General features: G+C 39.7%; 2 protein-coding genes across 2 annotated transcripts; one reads left to right on the top strand and one right to left on the bottom strand.

Moving 5' to 3' along the window:
- The first annotated feature begins 7902 nt into the window (after window positions 1-7902).
- mrps18a (mitochondrial ribosomal protein S18A) lies at window positions 7903-11932 on the top strand. Its single transcript, XM_079643144.1, has 6 exons — window positions 7903-8108; window positions 9191-9222; window positions 9974-10078; window positions 10173-10296; window positions 11280-11352; window positions 11455-11932. The coding sequence occupies exons 1-6, from the start codon at window positions 7961-7963 to the stop codon at window positions 11597-11599; spliced, it is 627 nt and encodes a 208-aa protein (XP_079499270.1). The 5' UTR covers window positions 7903-7960; the 3' UTR covers window positions 11600-11932.
- Window positions 11933-12076: 144 nt separating this feature from the next.
- rsph9 (radial spoke head component 9) lies at window positions 12077-17132 on the bottom strand. The gene is made up of 5 exons (XM_079643143.1): window positions 16525-17132; window positions 16263-16434; window positions 15296-15425; window positions 14891-15037; window positions 12077-12300 (listed from the first exon to the last, which is right to left on the bottom strand). The coding sequence occupies exons 1-5, from the start codon at window positions 16749-16751 to the stop codon at window positions 12140-12142; spliced, it is 837 nt and encodes a 278-aa protein (XP_079499269.1). The 5' UTR covers window positions 16752-17132; the 3' UTR covers window positions 12077-12139.
- Between the last annotated feature and the right edge of the window lie 5178 nt (window positions 17133-22310).

Below are 22310 nucleotides of genomic sequence, written 5' to 3'. Positions count from 1 at the left end.
TCATCAGCACTTTAAGGCACCTGGTGCTATCTTTAGAGTATAATCAGTTTACTCCATGCAGTAGTCTACAGAACAAAAGCTGTTGACACTTAGACACACGGTCTATGTACTTAATATTCTGAGAATAGAATGTATTTGTATTATTCTTTAGCCATTAAAACAAGATTTATCTTAATCTAAAGTAATAAAGCCCACCTGCTTAATTCAGTAGACCTAGTGCCTCAAGTTGCCACCACTGAGGCAAAGTACAGAGCAGGTGTATGTCATCAAAAAATGCACATTTCTTATTGGTTGCCATTTGGAAGGCAACCAATAAGAAAGTCAGCAGCAATGTTAAAGCAAAGTTGAAAATATTCTTTTTTATTTCCACCCAACAAGGTAGAAAGTGTTACCGTTGGCGCGGCTCCCCAAAAGAAAACATGCTAAATGCTAAAGGAAGCTAATATTAGCAAATTCAAATTACTGACTGACATACTGACTCTTTTTTGCTTGTGTTACTGTAACACTAGGTTTTGTCATTTCGCAGGTGCACATTTTTATGTTTCTTTATTCCAAAAACAAGTTCTGTGCCTCATCCATGTAAAAGCTTAATGCGTCAGGAGGCTAATCTTAGGTAGCCGTGCTAGCTTAGTCTACTTGTAGCCTGCTCTAGAGATAAGCAGTCAAAAACGAAATTTAAATAATCAGTAAAATCTGTAAAATAAATCTTATTCTGTACCTTCAAAGCTAATTAGTTTTGGGGAAATGTCATTACAATTTCGAAAAACAATATTCAAGGTTTGTAGCAAACGTTTTCCAAAATGTGACATAGGCTACTGTATATTCACTATAAATATATTACAGATTAATATTGACTTCCTCTTCATCTTTACTTTATTGTGGGAATATATCAGATAATCCTGAGGATACTAAAGGCGGTATTGTAATAACAAATATCATTTTGAATGATTGAAATATACAATTGTTACATTTTTGGAGACAAAATCTGATAAAAGCATTAAACATGAAGTTTTACTTTAAAGATGATTTGTTATGAACAGAACAGGTTAAACATGTAGTGCGCTTCCTCTCGATGACAAAGCAGCTCTTGGAAAAAGTAGTTCTTCCTCTCCGCCTGTTCTCAGTCCTGTGTTTGCCAGCCATGGAATTTTACTGGAGAGTTTACCTTGTGTTTGACTGTGCAGTCCTTATACATACGAGTGAATGGGAGATGGAAGGACTTCAGGTTTGCTTCTTTTCAGCGTCCACTCTTTTGTTGCATCATAGCTCTTTGTGTTGAGCAAAAGTCTCCTAATTAAGCCTGATGCATAAAGACTGGAGAAACTCTTGACTGATTGACGTTCACTGTACTACTTCTTCTCACAGTGGCAAAGGCAAACTGGACACAAACACACTTAGTACGTTCTTTACGTTCACATTCAGATAAAAAAAGGTTATTGGACATGGTGCTAAAAATACAACAGAAAAGACGGTAGTAAAAATAAGAAAAAAAGACGGTCTCAAGTTGATTCCATGAATGACCCCCAACTGGGAAGGAAGAGAAAAAAGGGACAAAGATCATGTACCCCATCAGGGAGCCCATAACATGTCTCAGGGGCGGAAGAGGGGGTTTCGTAGCTCTGAAAACACATTGCCCTGACAGGAAAGTCATTAACTGCTTTTATTCCACTGTCAGATTCGTAATGTTCCATTGATATCTGTAGACCATGGTTTAAGGGTGTGACTTCTACCCGTGTAGATGTAGCAGCTAAAGCTACTTGGCTAGATAAGTTACTAAAACTGTGTCTATTGTTCTTGATAACAGCCAAAAATTATTTTTATTTTGTAATCCTCAAGGTCTCACTGACAGATTGCCTGCTGCCATGCCAGCGTCTACAGAAGGTTGGAGGCAGTCAAAGAGTGTCAGTGGAGCGGAGCAGCACCTGACAATCACCGCTGCCCCCTGCTGGGCTTCACCTCCCTACAATACGTGCATTCTATATACCATTCAATACATTCAGCCAGCTTCAGGCAGAGAAAAGGAGACGGGCTAATGAGGGCTGAAGAAAGTGACCTTGTTTAACACCATGTTTTTTACAAGCCGGGTGTGGTTCAGATTAGAGCAGAGTACAGATACAGTAACTGCTTTTCTCACTTTTTTCTTTTCTCAGAGTGAAAACATAACGATACGTTGAACTTGAAGATTGACTCTCACAACATGTGACCTTTGACAACAAGTGTTCCTACTTGTGAACTCAGTATGAGCATTTTGTTGATGCACTAATATTTCAATAAAATATCAACTTTAAAATATGCTGCAAACACCATTTGTAATGTAATGTTTAAAAAGTAATTATTTTCCTGAAATAAGATCAGTCAGATCTCTTAATGGAGTTTGGAGTCAATTTCATGCCCATACAAATAGGAAAGAATAACACATATTGAGGCCACTCAATAGTAGAAGACTTTGCAGACCAGATTCATGTAAGATTATTATTATTTTTTAATCAAATAAACTTGTTCTTACTCCATATTACATCACCCAAATGTGATGGTTTAAAGGCAGCCAAACTGTCATTTCAAATCAGGCCTCAAAGAAACTCTGGAAAATATAACCGTCTCAAATCAGCTGCAATCAATAGTTTTATATAGACAATGGATCAAGTGACTATGTGTAATGGCAAGGGTTTGTACATAGTGACACTCGGATCATTTTCAACGTGTTTCTGCAGTTCCACTCACCTCTAATATTCTATTTTTTTCAGCTTGTTTTGATTTTATTTCTTCAGTCACAACATGAAGCTTGTTTTCAACAGAACGGCACTAATAAACGTACTAAATCCTTCATTTATTATCTCCCGACCAGACCAGAGTGGAGTATTTTGCATCAAAAGAACCAAATATTTCCTTAACGAGTCGTTGGAGACCAAACCAGAGCTCAAAGTAGTATTCACTATGTACATTTTGCTAACAGGGGTGATGGACCAAGCTGTCATTTCAGTGTTGGTCATTTGCCCAAAACGAATGAACCCAATACCCCAGCTTAATAGTTTAAAGAGTATTAAACATACAAGACACAACTGACAGAAGGGCGGGACTCAACAACAAGTTGCAATTACAAATCTGTCTACTACTTCAGCACCATGGACAGCAGCGTGGATTAATCGGGACACAGCACAGGAGATCAGGCTACTCATATATTACAATCATGGCCGAAGCCATAGATTCTCACTTGCAGAAAGCACGTTTGGATAAAGGATCAATGTATCAGGCCGACTACACTAACATATTCAGCTAAACAACCCCTCTCCCCCTGCACTCTCTCCGCCATTAGGGGGTGAGTGGGGGGTGACCGGGGGGGGGGGGGGGGGGGGGGGTCATCACATGTCAATGTTTTGCATTCCCCGCAATGACAAACCAATGAATTAATATAAGTCTAAATTCAAACGATTAAGTAAAAAAAGTAAGATGTGTACATGAATTGTAGGCAGGATATCTAAAAGTAAAAAAGTGGAAGCTCCTTTAAATTGAAATAGTCACCTCACATGACCACTTTGAGTAAGAGGGACTGCAGTTGACTGGAAACCAGCTGGTCTCTGTGAGAATGCCGCTGCAGGTGTCATGGCAACATGCACAAGGAGGAAGTTAAGAGGCAGCCATGGTGGGAAACTAATCCGGGCAGTGCTGCACAAATCAGCACAGCATGAGATGAGCCCTGTGACACATTAAAACATTCAAAACTTAAATGAAACATTGACAGGCTACTTTTTGTTTTTTACTTTGCCAACAGGTGAATCGTGAATTCGTCAAAAACAGATGAAAGGAAAATAACTTGAAGTTTTGGTTTCTGGAACAAGGTGTTAAACCTCCTGATTTAATCGACTTCCTTGTTGCTAGCCACTGCAAACACAACTCAACAAAAAGAGAAACGCAGAGGGTACAAAATGTGTTCAAACATTGGAAGAGGACCACTTAGGAGCCAAGGAGCTTTTGTTTGCATTGTATCGCTGGCAATGCAACCTGCATGAAAATTCTCTAAAAGGGCTTCTTGTCATAAAGTGTGTTTCTGAAATGGACAGATGCAAGGGAGTACTTGTTTGTGTGTGTACGTGGATTTACGTGCCGGCTGAGCTTGTGTGAGAGAGAGAGAGGAGAGGAGCTGGCACTCTGAGAGGGCCAAGAGGGGGGGGGGGGGGGGGGGGGGGGGGGGGGGGGATAAGAGTCTCTTCAAAGAGTTACCAGTTTGTTAAAGAAGCCAGTGCCATTTAGCACGTACACCCAAATAAGCACCGGAAAGGGTAGTGAGCGAGAGGGGCTGAGAAGCATAAGAGGCGGGGGGGGGGGGCTCGTTGATACTTGGATCGATGAAGATTCATGTCACTTTCGAGACAGCTTTACTACCACATCAGAGCCATAAACGCGCGTTGCATGTCACTCTGAACCCTGAGCTCCACTCCCTGGTGGATGGAACCCACGTCTCTTGTTTCCAGTTGTCTGCTTTGGCCAGCTTCTTTCCTCTCACCTCATCTTACACTCAGGGGGGGCCTTTAACCAAACCCATCCCCTTGAAATAGGCTAATTGTGTTCAGTTGACTTCCTTGGATGCAACAGCCCTTACAAGTTAATCACCCAGGAAAGCCTCTTAGTGACAGCTATGCCTTAATTGCATACCAGACTGTGCCCATCAATTTGGATGGCAGCAAATCCACACATTCCATCTGCATGGGAATGAGACGTTCTGTCCAAAAGAATGGGCTCTCACTGAGAGAAACCTTCAGCTCAGGAAACACTTATCAGAGAGAGGCATTAGAAAGCTTTTCAACAACAGTCAGAATGTGTAATTCAGTGATTCTGATTAAACACCGAACTTCTCAGATCCCACGGTGCGGCAGCTATAACCCTCTCGGAGGTCTTTTTGTGTTTGGACTCTTCAGCAGCGGTTCACTGCAGGGGCTCTTCAGTCTCCACCAAAACATTAAAGGCAAAACAAACTGACCAGTGTGACAATAAAAGGGGAATGCCGGCGGGGCGGGTTGGATTTGTTTTTGTATGATGTGACCGTGGCCACTCATCTTCGCTGCAGTCTCAGCTCCTCTGCTCGTTGCATGCTGCGTTTGAGCAGTTTGTCTGAGGAAGCGGGGTGAAAACTCTAACCTTTCCACACAGCAATAACTTCCCACCATGACATCGAACCAACATTGCTTCAGCGTCCCTCAGCACTCGCTGTGAAAATGTCAGACGAGCTCTTTTCATCTCGGGGAAATCCTATCTGATTTACTTTCCCCCCTCTTCTTCAGCTGAGGCGCCTGTTTGTATAGGGCCATGTTTCATTTGAATATCAAAGCCTGTGAGGAGGTGGCCAGACACTTTAGATGCCATTTTTTGGGGTGTCTCTCAAGGAATGTGACTGCTTAAGTGTCCTTGACGAAGGGACCTGATCACTGAGACAATGCTTCCTTTGTGGCTGCAGGGTGACGGTAATCTCTATCTATCTACTCTCTGCTCCGTGGGCAAACACAGAAGTCCATTTTCATCTCAGTGTGCAGCTCTTTTAGGCAACACAGTTTTAATGACATTTGAGAAATTGTTCTCATTGTTTTGGTCACGAAACCAAACAACCATGGTGGACAATTGTTGTTTAAATAAAAGGTAATTGGTTTTTTTGTGTCTGTAACCCAGGTTATTGGACTGTTGTACAGAGGTTCCCTGAATGCCTCACTGATGTAGCATGTAACCCAGGTTATTTTACTTTAAAATTGTTCTTTACATTATCGTAATTGTTGCTGGAATCTTCACTCTGTGATAAATTATACCATCCCTTATCCCAATCACATGTCCATTAGGTGAGAAAAACCTCAACTAAGATATTAACTTTCTTCATATACAACATACTCAATCGAAAAATACATTTCATGCTTCAAGGTGAGTATTTTATTTTACTTGTAAACGCACACAAAATTAAGTTTGAATAAGTGTTTAACCACAACACACTGTGAGAAACCTTTAGGTCTAACAAAAGGTGTGCATGGTTGTTATTAGATATCCACATTTTGAATACTATAAATCAATGCTTGCAGTCGTCCGGCACTTGTTGGTCATTTTTGCCTTTGCTTGTTTACACCGACAGCTGTCAATGAGTTAAATAGCGAGAAACCAGTGGTAGGATTGTGTGTCAAATTGTTTGCATATGTTTCTTTCTAGATAGTGTCTTATACAAACAAACATGGCCCCAATATGGCTACTTGTGGTCGAAAAACCAGAAAAGGCCCTATTTATTAATATTTTGTTTCGAAACTTGAGACATACACTGACTGAGGACATAAAGGAAACCTGTTCCGCAAAAATAATATTGTAAGTTAGAAGAGCAAACAGGGGGTTATAAAGTTTTTGGAATGTGTCCAATTGTTGAGGAAAAAAGAGACTGTCTTATAACGGCTTTGCTTAACCTTATTACACAGCTGTGATTTGCCCAAGAATAAGTTCCATAAATATTTTGACTGTATCTCAGAAGGGACTTAAGCACATCCATTGTTGCAGCCCCGACTTGGATTTCTTAATGCGTCTTTATACAAACAAGATGAAGCCATGAGATAAATTCCGAAAGCGAGCAAACAAAAACATAACTGGACAATGACATAGTGTTCTCATGATAACACTATCAAACATCAAGCTCCTTATCTTCTCTCTCTTCATCCGGGCATGAAGAATCTGCCTGTATCTTCTACTTTCTGCAACAAAAGTGTGGCATGTTCCTACACTGCTGCTCTAGGTAACTCTCATACCTCAGTCTGATGAGCGTGGTATGAATAGAGGTATGAGCAGTGACCCTATCTCGTTATGAACCCTGAGCATCTGAACGAAAGCAACACAGGGATGAAAGTATACAGAAACACGCCACAGTTTATGGTATAGACTGCAGTTGTCCCCTTGCACAGGCATGTTGTGTTTAAATCTTCCTTGCAGACAAATACATTCTAGCATTACATTGATCCCTCTGACCTTTTAAGCTCTCACCTGGATGTCACTAACACTTTCCCTTGGAGTTCTTCCTCTCTGACAGGATAAATGCTTTTTAACATGCAATATCTTCATTGCTTTTCCCCCTTGTGTTTAACTTTATTTGATAATGTGCTGTAATTGGTTTTGTTTTGACTTTTTGAAGATTAATTTGATTACAAATAGATGTTGGCTCATGATGTGTTGTCATTTGAAGCAAATGTTTTGATAAAAGATCACAGCAATAATTATATTATCTGTATTTGAGCTGGAATTTCCTATTGGACATGAAACCATTTCAGTTCTTTAAACACAAACATATGTCATACACGTACTGAGCCAGTATTTTATAAGAAAGGCCACCTAATTGTGACGTCTGTAGTCAACCCACTATAAAGGACTACAATTCCTGCGCTAAAGCCACAGTGATGGGCAACCTGTTTGAGAGACGCCATCGAGGAACAGTTTTTAACCGTACTACACGTACACGTACACATACAAATACCCTTTAAGTTATGAAGTTATATAAGCATTATTAAAAAAGAAAGAATACCTAAGTTGTTTATTATTTTATTTGAGTTTTGCTTATTTCTTTTGAATATCGTAAAGGCCTATTTTCTTTGTTGCATGTGCAAAAGTGTGTTGTTTTATTTTGAGCAAGCACATCGTAACATCATCTGGACCATCGGAGGCCAAGCAACTCTTCAAACTGTAAGTAATTTTAAGGAAAGAAAACGAGTTAGAACTGTCTGTTTAAGGCGTCTAGTGGCTTGATGGAAAGACAACGAAGGAAGCCACGACACGTACATTGGGGGGATTTAAGTGGATTTGTTTCCTTGTTGTGTAACCCACGTTCTGCTGGAATGTGTATTTTCTTCAACACCTTCGATGTAATAAGAGGGCTTCACCGTGAGTGGCGCTGTGCTTATTCTCGCGATATTACCCTACAGGAAGACACGAAGAAGGCGAAGGTCAGGAATTAAACATGGCAGCCCGCAGTATGTTGAGGTCTGTCTGGACCTCTTTTGCGGGCTTGAAATTAGGTGCCACAGGCAGCAATGTGATTTTCCAACAGGGGACACATGTTCCCCAGCTATCGGCTATAAACATCCAGAGCCGAGGCCTCCGTAAAGGTGAGACTAACCTGCAAATGTGTGGATGTTAGCCCACCAATGCTAAAGGAGCTAATGTTAGCTGGCATGGTAACGTGAAGACACTGACAGGCATTTCAGCAGCTGCTTTATCTTTTTACATTTGTTTTATTTATCTTTTATAGATATTTATAACTGTGGTGGAAGAAGTATTCAGATGATTTGCTTGAGTAGAAGTACAAATAAATGAATGATAAAATCCTCCATTACGAGTACAAGTAAAAGACCTGCATGCAATATATTTTTTATAAAATGACATTGTTATCAACAACATTTACTTAAAATATAAAAATAAATGTAGTTATTCTGTCGAAATATTCTCTAATAACAAATGTGTGCTTTATTATTATTTGTATTTAAAGGACATTATTAAATAATGTTGTTATAATAGCTTCCATCAAGTAGCATTTTACTATTGTAGATAGACACAATTCTAATATATAAAAGTATTAACTTTATTATATATGTTATAGGTTGAATAATTCAACTTTTTTACACCTTAAGTAGTTTATTTTTTGGAGATGCATTATGTTAAAAGTTCTGAGAAGTAGCTAAATGTTAAATGAATGGAGTGCAGTAAAAGTACAATATTTACCTATGAGTGTAAGTAACATTAATTGCAGTACTTTAAAATCTTACTTAAGTAAAATACTTGAGTAAATGTACTTGGTTACTTTCCACCACTGGTGTACAACACAGGAAATAGTCTCTTATTGCAAACGCTAAAATATGAATGAATTCAACCTATGAATCCATAGAGGCAGTCTTCCTCTTGAAATCTTTAAATGTATTGATTTAAAAACATGTCTATGACAGAGGGGAACGAGTCACAATAGAATACACATACATGTTGATGATATAAGAAATACAAAATGTCTATATACATATGTATGTGTGTATAACAGTATATATTTACATTTACTGGCTGTTGAAATCTTCTTTTAACTGATGCATTTATCACTGAAAAGCTGACAATGTATTCTAAAGATTTGGAAGGCAGTAAAACATTGTTCCATTTACGTTTCAGATCAGAAGCCTAACATCATTTCATGTTTGTTTTTCAGTGGTGGAGAGGCAGGAGGGTAAAACCACAATAGTAAGTACAACCAAACTGATGATAAACTTAATAAGATGTTATTTGCTGTTTACTTCAACAGTTTTCACTGAGAGGCTCACAATGTTTGGACGTTAGGAGCCCTAAATCCTGATAGTTTGGACTTGTATTATTCCAGGTTATTTACTAAAACAAAAAATTAAAAGCCATAAAGATAATGCTGGTGCTTTGCTATAGTAGCGATATAGATGAGAGCAACGCTATTGCTACTTCCAGCCAAAAGTACGGCCCTGCCCACTTTCCGGGGGAAATGAGGCATTAGAGTGAAGCAGAAAACAATAGTTTCTTCATGCCTAAAAGCTGCCGTGTCGTATATTGCACCTCAAACAACAAATACATCTTGAGTTACTGTTTCTTTACTTCCTCTACAAAAACAGAAACTATCCAATTCAGTAATCACCCCTGCTACTCATTCACTAGCAGACTGACCGGTCATCCATTCCCTACTGATTTAAATGTAACCATACCTCGTCGCCGATCTCCAATAACATTGTAGTCTGATCATCATAACTGGGCTCCTCGTAAATAAAAAAAGGCGCGGTTTTATTAATTGTGATTTCCGAAAACTTCAGTATCTGTATTTACCTCCATTCAAATGACAGCAAGTATTTTCTCCCAAAAGGGGGCGTGGTCTTGCCTAGAGGGCAAGTACCAGGATGCGTTGCTACAGCACATCTATATTTTGGTCAACCTAACAAGAAACGTACCCTAACAAATGATTGCACTTGGACAGATTGAGGGACACATACTGAACACTCCAGAGGCTCCAGAGCCTCCTAACCCTGAAGCCAGATGTCCGATCTACAGATGGAACTTGCAGCACAAATACAACTACACGGTAAGTGCGTACACGGTAGTAACCACATGATCTCAGACATTATGAAAAGTCTTTCAGTGGTTTATTGTTTGTGGTTGTCTTTCCCCCTCTCCAGGATGTCCTGCTGCTCAGTCAGTTCATCAGGCCGGACGGAGGCTTGTTGCCCAGGAGAATCACCCGCCTCTGTCTGGAGGAACATCGCAAGATCGCCATCTGTGTTCAGATGGCTCACAGAGCAGGTCAGTGTTTGTGGTTTTGAATCTTTGTTCCATACAAATTCAAATGTCTTAATTCTGTGATACTTGGTACCTTTGGTCAGTGTTTTTCAAAGTGGGGGCCCCCAAAGGGGGGGGTCACGCAAAGTTTGAGGGAAACAGGATGTATTCTTATTTTTAAAGTTACATTTTTTTAAACTTTTTTTTAGATGTTATTAATAACTGCATATCTATCAATATTTGTCCTTTGATGCCAATCTTTTCATATTTTTTGTTTTTAAATCACACGACTGCCCTTCAAGCCAATCAGAATCGAGCTGCCGCTACTGAGAGTGAAATTGAGTATCTGCTCAGCTTTTGGAGCAAGTGAGGGCTAGTGAATATTTCGCTCTGCAGCTGGATGAGAGCACGGATGTAGCAAATTTCGCAGAATTGCTTGCATACATCAGATTTATTTCAGAAGACAACTTTGTTGAGGAAATATTATTATTATTATTATTAAAAAAAATTGCAACAGGGGGGTCCCCGCCAGAGGATAATGCTGTATGGGGGTCCTTGGCATGGCAAAGTTTGGGAACCCCTGCCTTAGGTGACACAATTGTAATGATTGCAGTGACACTGACACTGACAAGATGGGAAGAAGCCAAAAATCTCTAAACTAAATATTATTTGTTGGTTGTTTATTAAACTATTAAGTATTCAAGCTGAACCGTTTTGTCCATCTTGATGCCAGATATTATTACTATTTCTATTGCTTTCATAATAATAATTTAATATTGCATCGATATTGGGATTATAGGAATAGATATTGAAAGTGTGTTTTTTTTTCCTCGTTTAAAGGCTTTACTACCGGACAGTGATTTAATTTTCTGAAGCAACCAGACTTTTTCTGTTATTTGCCTGTACCCAATTTATATCCACAATACTGGTTATTATTTATTTAAATGTTCTCAAAATACAAATAATTATAAAAACGTGGCTTTTTTCCCCCTAACTTTCCACTCCAGGTCTGCTTCCTGACCACAAACCAGGACCTCCAGCGAACCAGATCAATAAGAAGCCCAAGCAACAACTGAACAGGTAACGTACACCTCTGTCTGCTTATATATGTGTTCCTCATCAATATCTATCCAGCAGCAGCACCAGTGAAACTAAAACTACCAATGTTTCTTTGTTGTACAGATACCTGACTTGCTGGTCCACTGACTCAGTGAAACCCATTTATAAAACCGGACTAAAGTGGTGTAAAAGGCGCATGGCTGTCGGCAGCCCATTACTCAAGTACAACGTGGGTTACGGTGTCAAGCACATAAATATCAAACACTGAAGGACAGGAAGCCTGACCAATCCGTGCAGCAACTGGACGAAAGTGGGCGGGAGTTCCGAGTAGATCTTGCCTCGGGAATTAGGCCTAAAAGCTTCATCCATCTGTATTTATTCTACATTTTGTTTATTAAGCTGCGTCACTCTTTTAAAGGAAGTGTCCTCAGCCTCACCCAGAACCATCTTTTCTGTTTCTGCTTATTTTCGAAAAAGCCCTCGAAGTGAACTCTCTGACAACTTTATGTGAGCAACAACTGGGTCAGTGTCACAGCTTCAAAGTAGGTGGTATTCTCACTGTGTATACTCAAATGTGCAAATAAAATGTGTGATTACTCGGCCTCACAACCTGTGTTTACTGTATAGAAACAGCTAGCAACTAAACAGAACCAAAAGCTTGCAGACACAAACTGCATGACTGGGCTTTCTTGAGTTTATTTGTTTAAAGGTAGAAGCAACAAAATGTCCTGGAATAATTAACTTAAAATACAATTTGTGAAATGTGAACGACAGAAGTGGAGAATTTGTAAATATGTGTAAGATCTTTTTATAGCATGAAGGGAAGGTCCAGATTCTTCCTGCCATCACCGATATAGATGTGTCCGTGCTGCGGGGTCGTTGGCAGATGGAAGAAGGTCAAGCCGGGCCATAGCAGGCTGCGCAGCACGAGCACTCTGCTGGTACATTCTAGCTGGAGACTCCACGACCCTGCACACAAAGAACACTCCAGGTAAAGACTGACAATAACTTCCACGTCATTTTGAGCACGATTGAAATAGAGGCTACTTTGATCTTTGGAAATCAGAACAAGAAGATTACACTATCCACGTTCTTGAGGCGAGGGATACTCAATAAATCGGTGCTTTTTGATATCTGCCGTCTCTCACCTGTTTCTCAGCACACTGGAAAAAATGCTGCTCCAAAAACAAGTTAAACAATAATGAAAACAAGCTGAAATAAGTTCAAAAATCTGCCAATAGAACAAGTGAAAATTAGCTTGGTAAGATGTATTTAAATAAGATGGGATATTTCGAGAAATCAGATCTTGCAATTAGCTGGGAGAACTCATTTTGAACTATATTTGACCCGAATCAGGAAATGCGGTGTTGCCGCAAATGCTCAAAGTTTTCTGATGTTAGTCTGATTTTCTAATAAATATGTAAAAAGAATATGTGTTTCTCCTGAGATACAACTCAAAATAAGATTGTTTTACTTAACAAGATGATGCATTGTCTAAAAACAAGACCAGATATCCCACTGCAGTGTTACTTCTGAAGTTATGATGTCTCATGGTGCAAAGACATATTCTGACTAGATATTAGACAAATATACTTGGCAAGATTTCGAGTTTTTGTAGTGTATGTCTAGGTGTGATTATGAACCCAACAGCTCAGGAAATGGAGAACAAGTGCAGCATCTGCTTTGATGTGAAAGCTCTTTGATTAATGCTTTCACACCAAGGGATAGGATTTCCAGAAATAATTGTTTTAACACTTTTTTTTTCTTTTTTTAAATGTATCTGGCAAATCATGAATCGACTAGAAATAAAAACATGTTGAGCCTTCAGGATGTAACTTCGAAGATGAATTGTAGGAAAAAGAATCCATGGGAGAGGTGTAATATATGGATTTATTTTCTTATAAATGTGTGACTTTAATCCTACTTTTTCTTGCAAATGTATGACTTTATAATCTAAGAACATATACAACGTTTGTTCCTAGTAAAATAAAAAGTTTAATCTTCCAAATTCAGATGTTATTTTCTCTAAATATGACCCCTTTCCCATCTCTCTGAATTGATATGTTGTACCTATGATGGCACTGATACACCGTCTTAAATAACTGTACGGCTGCAGGTGGTGAAACCAAAAGCCACACATCAAGAGCTGGGAACGGTTTTCTTCATTGTTGTGGAAAAAAGAGGGGAATCCCAACCTAAGGTCTCAGAGGAAAGCACCTGTCTTTCAGTGGAGATGCATCATACCTCATTTTCCCCAGAGCCCCGTTTAAAAAAAAAAAAAAAAAAAAATCTTTCTGCATGAGATCTGCCGTACAGGACGCTGCAGTGAGTGTGGCATTGAGACAGCTGTGTAATGTCTGCTGTAGCGATGACACCGCTGACATCTGCATCAACTCAAAGAACACACACAAACATAAACACATGTGGAAGCTCTCCTAAATCAGACATCTGTTGCATGTTTGGTCACGGGGCACTAAACATTTTTTCTTTCACACACATCCACTTTACTCTACATCCACTCTATCAACATTCACTATGGCCTGGAGCACATCCAGCTCAGCGTCTAATCTCCAAACTTCGACACGGCTAAATTCATTCTAAATCTTCCCTTTTACGGCATCCATTCACATGCTTTTCACAATATCCATGTTTGCTTTTTGTTTGCTTCCTGAGTTTGATTTGTTTCCACATATGTATTACAGTTCAACAGCTCAAATGTCTGAGCTTCCCATGACGATATACAACAGAAACCTGAAAGACTCATACATTTTGTTATGCTTTCAACTACACAAAAATGTACCCATGTCAATGAAGCAAGGCTCTGCATGTTCGTTGTCATACTTTTTTGAGTCTAAAACAATGAAAATGACGTGCTTTGGATACCAATTGGAAGTGATTATTTCTCCTGAATTGGCTAAAAGAGGGGTGTTATTACTTGAATTGTTGAGGTTACAGATGTAAGCTTTCCCATCAATCATGTTTCAGTTTGGTTTCAGGTGGAGCTCTTCCCATGAACTGGTTTGTGTTCAGCTAGTAATTATTTCATTTTCCTATGAAAAACCCGATGCCAGGCTCAAAGTAGGTGGGCCAACATATTTTATTACCAACCACTATACTAGCCATCTGGTTATCAGATGTCTGTATGAAAAAATCTTCCAACATATTCCCAGAAAGCTTAATCCATGTGGCCGTTGGTTATCCTCAGAATGTATTTGATCAGTTTAACAGTGACTGACTGTTTTCCTGTGAAAATGACTCAATTTTCTCTGGTAAGAAACTGGTAAGAAACTGGTAAGAAACGTCTCTGGACTTTCAGTCAGTTGAATCATCGAAGGGATTTTTGCTCAAACCACTTGTCATTTAGTTGTAATGTAGCATAAGAGTTGGAACTCATTGTTTTACCACTGGCTTTCTAAAGGCCTCAGTAAAACTTACTCATGCTTAAAACAGCTGCGTGTTAATGGGTCCAGATCATGAGATTACCTTTATTCCCATCACTGTCATTTCCTTTACAAACCTCTTAATGCTCAGTGATCATGTGATGAAAAAATACCTTCACCTTTAGGAATGTCGTCACTCAGTACATCCAGGAAGTCGATGGCTGGGTTTAATTCGCCCATTTCCAGGATGGATTTCTTCTTCAGATTCTTCGCTTTGCTGAAGTGGAGGAAGTTGTCCAGCTTCCCAGCTTCTGAGTGAGAAAGACCTGAGGACGCAAGTAATTGAAAAGTGAGAAATTATGATGGAATTTTACAGTGAAATGTTGTCTGAATATACATATACACACAAAAAGCAGGCCTATCAGAACTCAGAGTATTGTGAAATATGTTCTAAAATGTTTATCTTATGCATCCAGTTAAAATAAATGAAACACCTCAGAATCTGCGACATGCAGCATCCATCAAACATTAATGTTCCACGATGAGAGCGACACATGCCATGTCTAAGACTAATACATATTTACCACCAAAGCTGCGGTTGATCTGGACGAGGCCATGAGGACTCTTGAGGTAGGCGCCACGCGGAGCCACAGACGCTTCCTCATCGATCCGGTGAACTGTGACAGCCAGCCTGCTCTCCTCATTCACTTTGGTCTGAAACCCAAAACAGTACATCATAAAGCTGGATTTTGAGACTGTACCGATATCGTTGATATCAGCCAGAAAAAAAAGGACTGAAAATAGGAAGCTCTGTGAGATTAAATTCTCTTTCCCACTAATTCTTCATTGATTACAATAGTACTTTGTTGCAGAGATGGCTGGCTGGAGATATTGTGCGCCTGAATATATACAGTATGTTGGTAGAGGTAGGACATTGTCTCTTCTGCATTGTCATCTTTTGTTGTATAATTCATGTTGGTGCCACATGGCTTTAGGTATAGTGTTACTGCAATATGTTGTGTTGAATAGTTTTTTTTTTGTTTTTTTTTTACAGTTTTGGCTGGGCAATATGAAGGAAATTGCAATATTTTTGACCAAATACCTCAATATATATATATGTGACAATATTATAGGGTTGACCATTAATGCCTTAAAAAAATGTTCACATTATGAGCAATGTGATAAATAATCATTAGTACTGTGAATTATTGACTAAGTGAGAGGGCAGATAATAAACCTCTTTAATGTCTGGTCGGTTCAGAAAATAACACAACTTTACTTTATTGTAGCCTTTAAAACCAGAAAAAAGACACTTACATTATTAGGGTATCCATTACCCTAACGATAAAAACAATATCGTATCATTGTTATTGATAGTATACAATATTGCCCAGCACTAATAACAGCCAATTAATGGAATTATGTTTATGAAATGACTAATATTACAATTAACACTTGATCTTGAAGTTCAGTTTACGGCTTAATATTTGTACTATGTTCAATGTACAACTTCACAGTATTGATCACAATTGTCTAAATTGACACACTCACCACCACCTCCTCCTCCTGTGTAGCATCATCCCTCCCTCCTGGCCTGTGGATCTCAACATGCTCATACACATATGAGGGGTCTCCTACGAAGCGACCCTTAGCCGTTTTGGACACCTCCTCGATCACAGAGTCTGTGGCGGGGGCGAGCAGCATCCAGTCCATGCAGTTGAAGCTGGAGGACAAAGCACCAACAGAATCATTACATTGTCAACGGTAGAAAGTACTCCTGCCACAATGGAACACATACCCACGGTTATCTTACCTATAAAGAGTCTTTTTATCCTTCATCTCATCTTCTCCTCTCCCCTGAGCGATGAAGTAATCCTCCTTTAATCCCAATATTTTGCCCCAAAACAAGACTCGATGGAACTTGTAGTTTTTCTTCAGGATGACCAGGGAAGTCTGCAAAGCGGTTCTTTGCTCAACGTTTAAAGTATTTCCGCTACCGGCGACCAGTTCCAAAGAATAGAACAACGAATTTGAGTCCATTGTTTATAAAATAAACCACGTTATATCGCATATATTAGTTACCTTGACGTGTTATGGTGTTGTAAACTCCTTGCTAGCTAACATAACAGCTAACCTTAGCATGAAGGTCCGAGCGCTAGGGTTTGGTTGCTAATGTCAACAAAGCTTGTTGCTCTGGTTGTCACAGCAACGCCTCAGTTTTCTTGTGCGTGGTCTCTCCGTTTTCTTTTTGCAAATAACCTTTTTAGAGTGTTAAAATAACAGTGTAAAGAGAATCAAAACGTTTTTGTTAACGTTTCGCGTGTTTTTGCTTAGTGTTTATACAAACCAGACCGTGCGCACGTTTAGGCTGACGTCATGCCCCGACTTTTGAAGTGAGTGTGTTTAATGAGTCCCAGGAAGGCACTCGGGGCTAGCTACCAAACAATATATGGCTGTATATGTTTCATTTGTAGCTAAGTGATAAAGTAATGGAAGCGTCCTGTTACATCCCACACAGTAGGCTACTAAAAAACATACTAACAACTCTTGATGCATAGGTATACTTACTAACACCCATTATTCGTTTCATGTAGTAGTTTGTAAATTCACTCAAGCCTACTTATAGGCCAATATACTCAACTACAGCTTTCTGAGAGCTTTACTAACTTTTAAAATTACTGTCTTTTACCAATGTTATGTTTATGATGAACTATAGGAAGCCATCCTTAATATGTTGAAAGCATCCTTTTTAAATAAACTGGAAAATGCATCGTCCCAAAGTTGAAAAGGAAACTTTTAAGACTATCTTACAGTTAATAAAGCATTTAATATTGTGCATTCATTAAAACATCACTAAAATGCAACAAGGCCCACACATTAATGAGTCAGTAATACATTATCCAAAAATATCATATAGTAAAAACAGTGAAATTGAAAATGTTACTGCACGAGTGCTTTTACTTTACTATTTTTCTGATAAAACTACTACTTAAGTAAGGTTTTGATTGCAGAACTTTTACTTTTTGTTCACAGGGTGGTAATAGTACTTGTGGGCTCTGTGTGCAGGCTTCATACACTGTCTTTCACCCATGAAGCCCAAAGAAGGGGAGGCATGCAGAGGAAAAAAGGGAGGGCTGGCAGTTTTGTGTCTTGAAGACAGAATCAGTTAAGCTCTTTGCACAGCTGGCAGGATGCATGCTTAGATCCCTCTAACATGACTGTGTGGCATGTGGGAACAAGAGCGAGTCTCAGTAATGATCTTTGAACCGAAAATCGCAGTTTGGTGGTCTGCATTGGGATTGCAAAACAGCATGTTGCCGTTAACCCAAACAGGGAAAAAATACATGTGTAATTAGAGATGAATATAGTGGAGCTAAATCTGTAAAGTTCTCCCAAGGTAACCAACTGCCTCGAGAAATGACCCCGAAGCACACGGCCGGCTGTCATCCTTTGGGCTTACTAGAATGTAGCCCCAGGAAGTGAGAGGAGAATGGCACAGTGTGTGTTTCGTTCTAGCGTTGAGGCTATAGATGTGATTTCGCTGCAATGTAAACAGCTGAAACAAATCCAGCATAGGAGAGAAAGGAGAAGGAGAGATTTTCATTTTGTTTAATCTTAATTCATACATTTGCAGTATTTTATTAATTTCCCATGCAGTCAAAAGCTTTCTTTATTTACAAATGTATGTCATATCTGATACATCAGCTGTCTACAAATCATATATTTCAATACATATGTGACTTTATTGTAAGAATTGGACCACCATCATGATCATCCGTTACCCTTGTAGTATTCCACCAAAGAGTTTTCCTCTTCCTCATGCTTCATGCTCTTAAGCCGATCTCTTCTTATTAAAACTTGCTTTACTCATAGTGGTGATGTAACTTCCTGAACTCCGTGGTATATATGCAAGGACAGACTGAGTAGTACTAAAATCACTGGTTCCTCTGTTTAGAAGACACTGAACCGACAAGGGTTGTGCGGTTTATCCTGGCTGGGATCCAGCAGCCCCAGCCAGTGTACGCTGTGTGAAGCTGGCTTCAGTTACACTTAGAAAAACATGATTGGCTACTGTCCAGCAAATGATTGTGGATAGTGCTAGTGTTGGACTAATCTTGTGGTTAGTGATTCTATTTTGGTCTCCCACCTTGATTGACAATCTTGGCTTCGACTTCAATTGTCTCTGAGTTTCTGAGTTTGACAGAACACATTGAAAAACATGGCTGTCTTGTAATTCATGCTAGTTGTCAGTTTTATAAATCATATCTTAATACTCATTTCCTAACCACTTAAAGTCAAGATTAAATGATCTCAAACCCTATTTTTGATACTATTTAGCTTTTCTACAATTATGCGAAATAACATGTCTTTTAAAGCTTTGGTTTTTTACTTTCTGGGTTCACCAGTGAAATTGTTTTCACACGCACATGTGACTCACAGGATAATAGGCATGCATATCCAGCATCACTGATATTGGCCATCTCTGTTTACTGCTCATTCACCTCACATTCTATCAGAGCTGCATAAAGTGGCTGCAAATCCATCATTTCCATTTCCTACTGCCGTTGCATCCGACCAGCCAATTCAATGTGAAGCGTGCATTGTTTCCTATGAATAACTTAGGCGTTTGAAGGCAATTTTAATCCAGCTTGGGAATGGCGGTCTCGCCCACCAACAATGAGAACTACTGTCCAAAAAGGTCATTACAGAATGCAAATACATTGAATGGGAAGTGTTGAGACAAAAATCGAATAAATTATATATCATATAATTGTATTTGATGAAGATCTTAAGAGTTGTGACTTTAAAAACCCAATACAGGTGGTTTCTCTGGAGAACAGAAGCTGGTTTTAATAATTCCCAGTCCCATGCTTGCCATTTCCCATGCTACACTGCTATTCCCGGGCTCTGTGTGTTGGCTGTGATTGTCCAAACAAAAGGACCTCGGTCTGGAGTCACATGCTTCATCAGCAGCGGTGATTTCAGCTGTCTGGCCCTCCGCCCTTCTGGCTAATGTAGTCCACCAACAGAAAAGCGAGAGGAGAGTGGGGTGACTTTTCTACAGAGTGTCCCACACAGAAGAGTACACACAAGGACAGCCCCTTCACCAACCCACCCACTTACTCACACACACAGACAAACACACTTTAAGCTTGTGGCTCAGGATGTCACCTCATTAGAGTTGGCATCTAAGGTGGACGTTTTGGATTTGGAAGCCACAGAGTGACCCGAACCGACACACCACTCCAGTTCTGTTCCCCAATTGGTCGGGGAAGGAAGCAATACTGGGACTGAACGGCCTGTTTCTGTCCCGGTCCCACTGCCTTGGGAAACTCACCTCCCAGGCGACCAGCGTTGCCATGGCACTAATCCTGACGGACAAAAGATGGGAGTGCCACGGAGCATGATGCTGCCAGACAATCTGATTGGCTGGCACCATCCCACGCGATGCTGTGATTGGCCGGTGCTATGTTTATATACAAATTGGAGCAGTCAGAGGTCACATCCATCGATCTTGGTGGTGACATGAAGGAAACCTGACCTCAAAAACCTCAGAACTCTAAAATGGGGTTTAATTCCTTTTTAACACACACACACACACACACACACACACACACACACACACACACACACACACACACACACACACACACACACACACACACACACACACACACACACACACACACACACACACACACACACACACACACACACAGGCTCTTTATTAAGTTCAGTGGCCTGGGAGTGCAGAATTAAGTGAATACTGGGAGGGAGTGAAGTGACTAAATAATAGTGTCTGTGGTACACAAAAGCACAGACGACAATAATACCAAGAATGCATGGAGGGCACTGGGTTCAGTGGGTTGCACACCTACACACAAACACAGAGGTTTTGGATTAACACAGGATAAATATTTTGATCCGGAGAAGGGCGTGTTGTGTAAACTAGTAATGCTTAAAGACTCAATTGTGTGTTTCCTTTGACCTGGGAGCCGAGAACTGCTTAAAAGAACTATAATTATCATCAATAGGTTTAATCTGTTTTCCTCACATTTCAAAGCCTGATTATTCTCCTAAATGTGTGTTTCTTGCATCCATCTAGAATCCATGCTTTCCATTTAGATTAGCTACAAATAGACAAATGTATAGATAAACTGTTATGCTATCAATGCGGTCAAGTTTGTTGCTGTTGCTCTGTGAATGTTTCGGCCAACACGTAACAAGAATTGACAGTACAGATATGAAAACAATTAGTTTGAGCTCATTTTGACCGTTACTCATTCATATTTTGTCATTTGTTCGCTTTAAAACTTAAATAGGCACCCTCATGTCTGTGCGCTAAATACGAACCTACCACCATCTCCCAGATAGCTTAGCACAAACATGGGCAGCAAGCTCTAACAGAAGGTATCTAAAGTTTAAATGAACTTCTTGTTGGTTTAATCTGTGCACAAATATATCCTAGCTGTAGCTCCACATTTAGCACGAGTGTTATCGGTCATCTAACCTTACTCTCGGCGGGAAAGCAAATAATAGTATTCCTTTTTAAAACACTTATTTTTAAAACTGTAATATAAAAATGATCTGGTCTGTAAGTCTTCAGATAATGTCCTTGATTGTCTTGGAACAAAGTGACATCATTTCTATCCCAAAAACGTATTGGAAATGATTAGAAAGGCAGTGATATGTCAAGTTAAGCAAACCAAACTCATTAGTCTACTGCTCATCCAGGCTATTTCAAATTACACTTGAGAGTCCATTTTCTTTTTAAAGAAACGAGCTCATAGGGCATTGTGTTTCCGGCATTAACTAGGCAAAGACATGCTATCTTGTCCGATGCAAGGTCGAGATATCTCAGCTCTGATGCTTTGAATTTGACCATTTTCTTTAATAGAACCCTTTAAGTTAGAGGAATTATTGAGGTGTCCAGATGAAGAGCATGATATTTACATCTGTGAGAACCTCTGAGAGCTGCTCGAAAACGAGAAGCCACAAACTGCTCCCAGTCTGCAGGATCAAACTTTCACACACCCATTACTAGAGCCGAGAACCATGTGGGCCGAAACTGAGCCAGTGGATTTGTGGTGTGTGTTAAACATCGGGTCAAAGAATGGGTTTTGCAAAGCTGCACACTGCAGTTATGGCTGCTGCTGCTTCCCAGGCTCCTTCAGCCTTAACGTCCACATTACTCCTGCGCAGTTGAATTCACGAGATGGTGGTCTTTAACAGCAAGTGCATTTAGAAACACATTCACAACATACTGTACAGACAATATATCAAGGTATCTGATACCAAACACTCTTCTCTTTCCCAGCTCATCCTTGGAGCCACACGAGGATATCTGCAAGTTATTAGTGCCCCCTCATCCTGACCCTGCACAGCTTTCTCATGGGACTTTGTTGAGGTATGTCTTTTCGAATCTATCTCTGAGTTTCTTTGCATGGGAGTCATGCAGTGTGTGTTTTTGTGATTATTACATTTTTCGTCAAAAAAAAAAGAATCTATATTTTCGATTTTATTATCGCTTTTGGCATACTGAGTAGAGTGTTTGTATTGCTTAATCTCTCTCTCTCTCTCACACACACACACACACAC

This window comes from Notothenia rossii (genome assembly GCF_949606895.1).
Source record: "Notothenia rossii genome assembly, chromosome: 8".
NCBI lineage: Eukaryota > Metazoa > Chordata > Actinopteri > Perciformes > Nototheniidae > Notothenia > Notothenia rossii.
The sequence above is the reverse complement of the archived record's forward strand: the minus strand, read 5'-3'. Positions and strand labels throughout refer to the sequence as shown.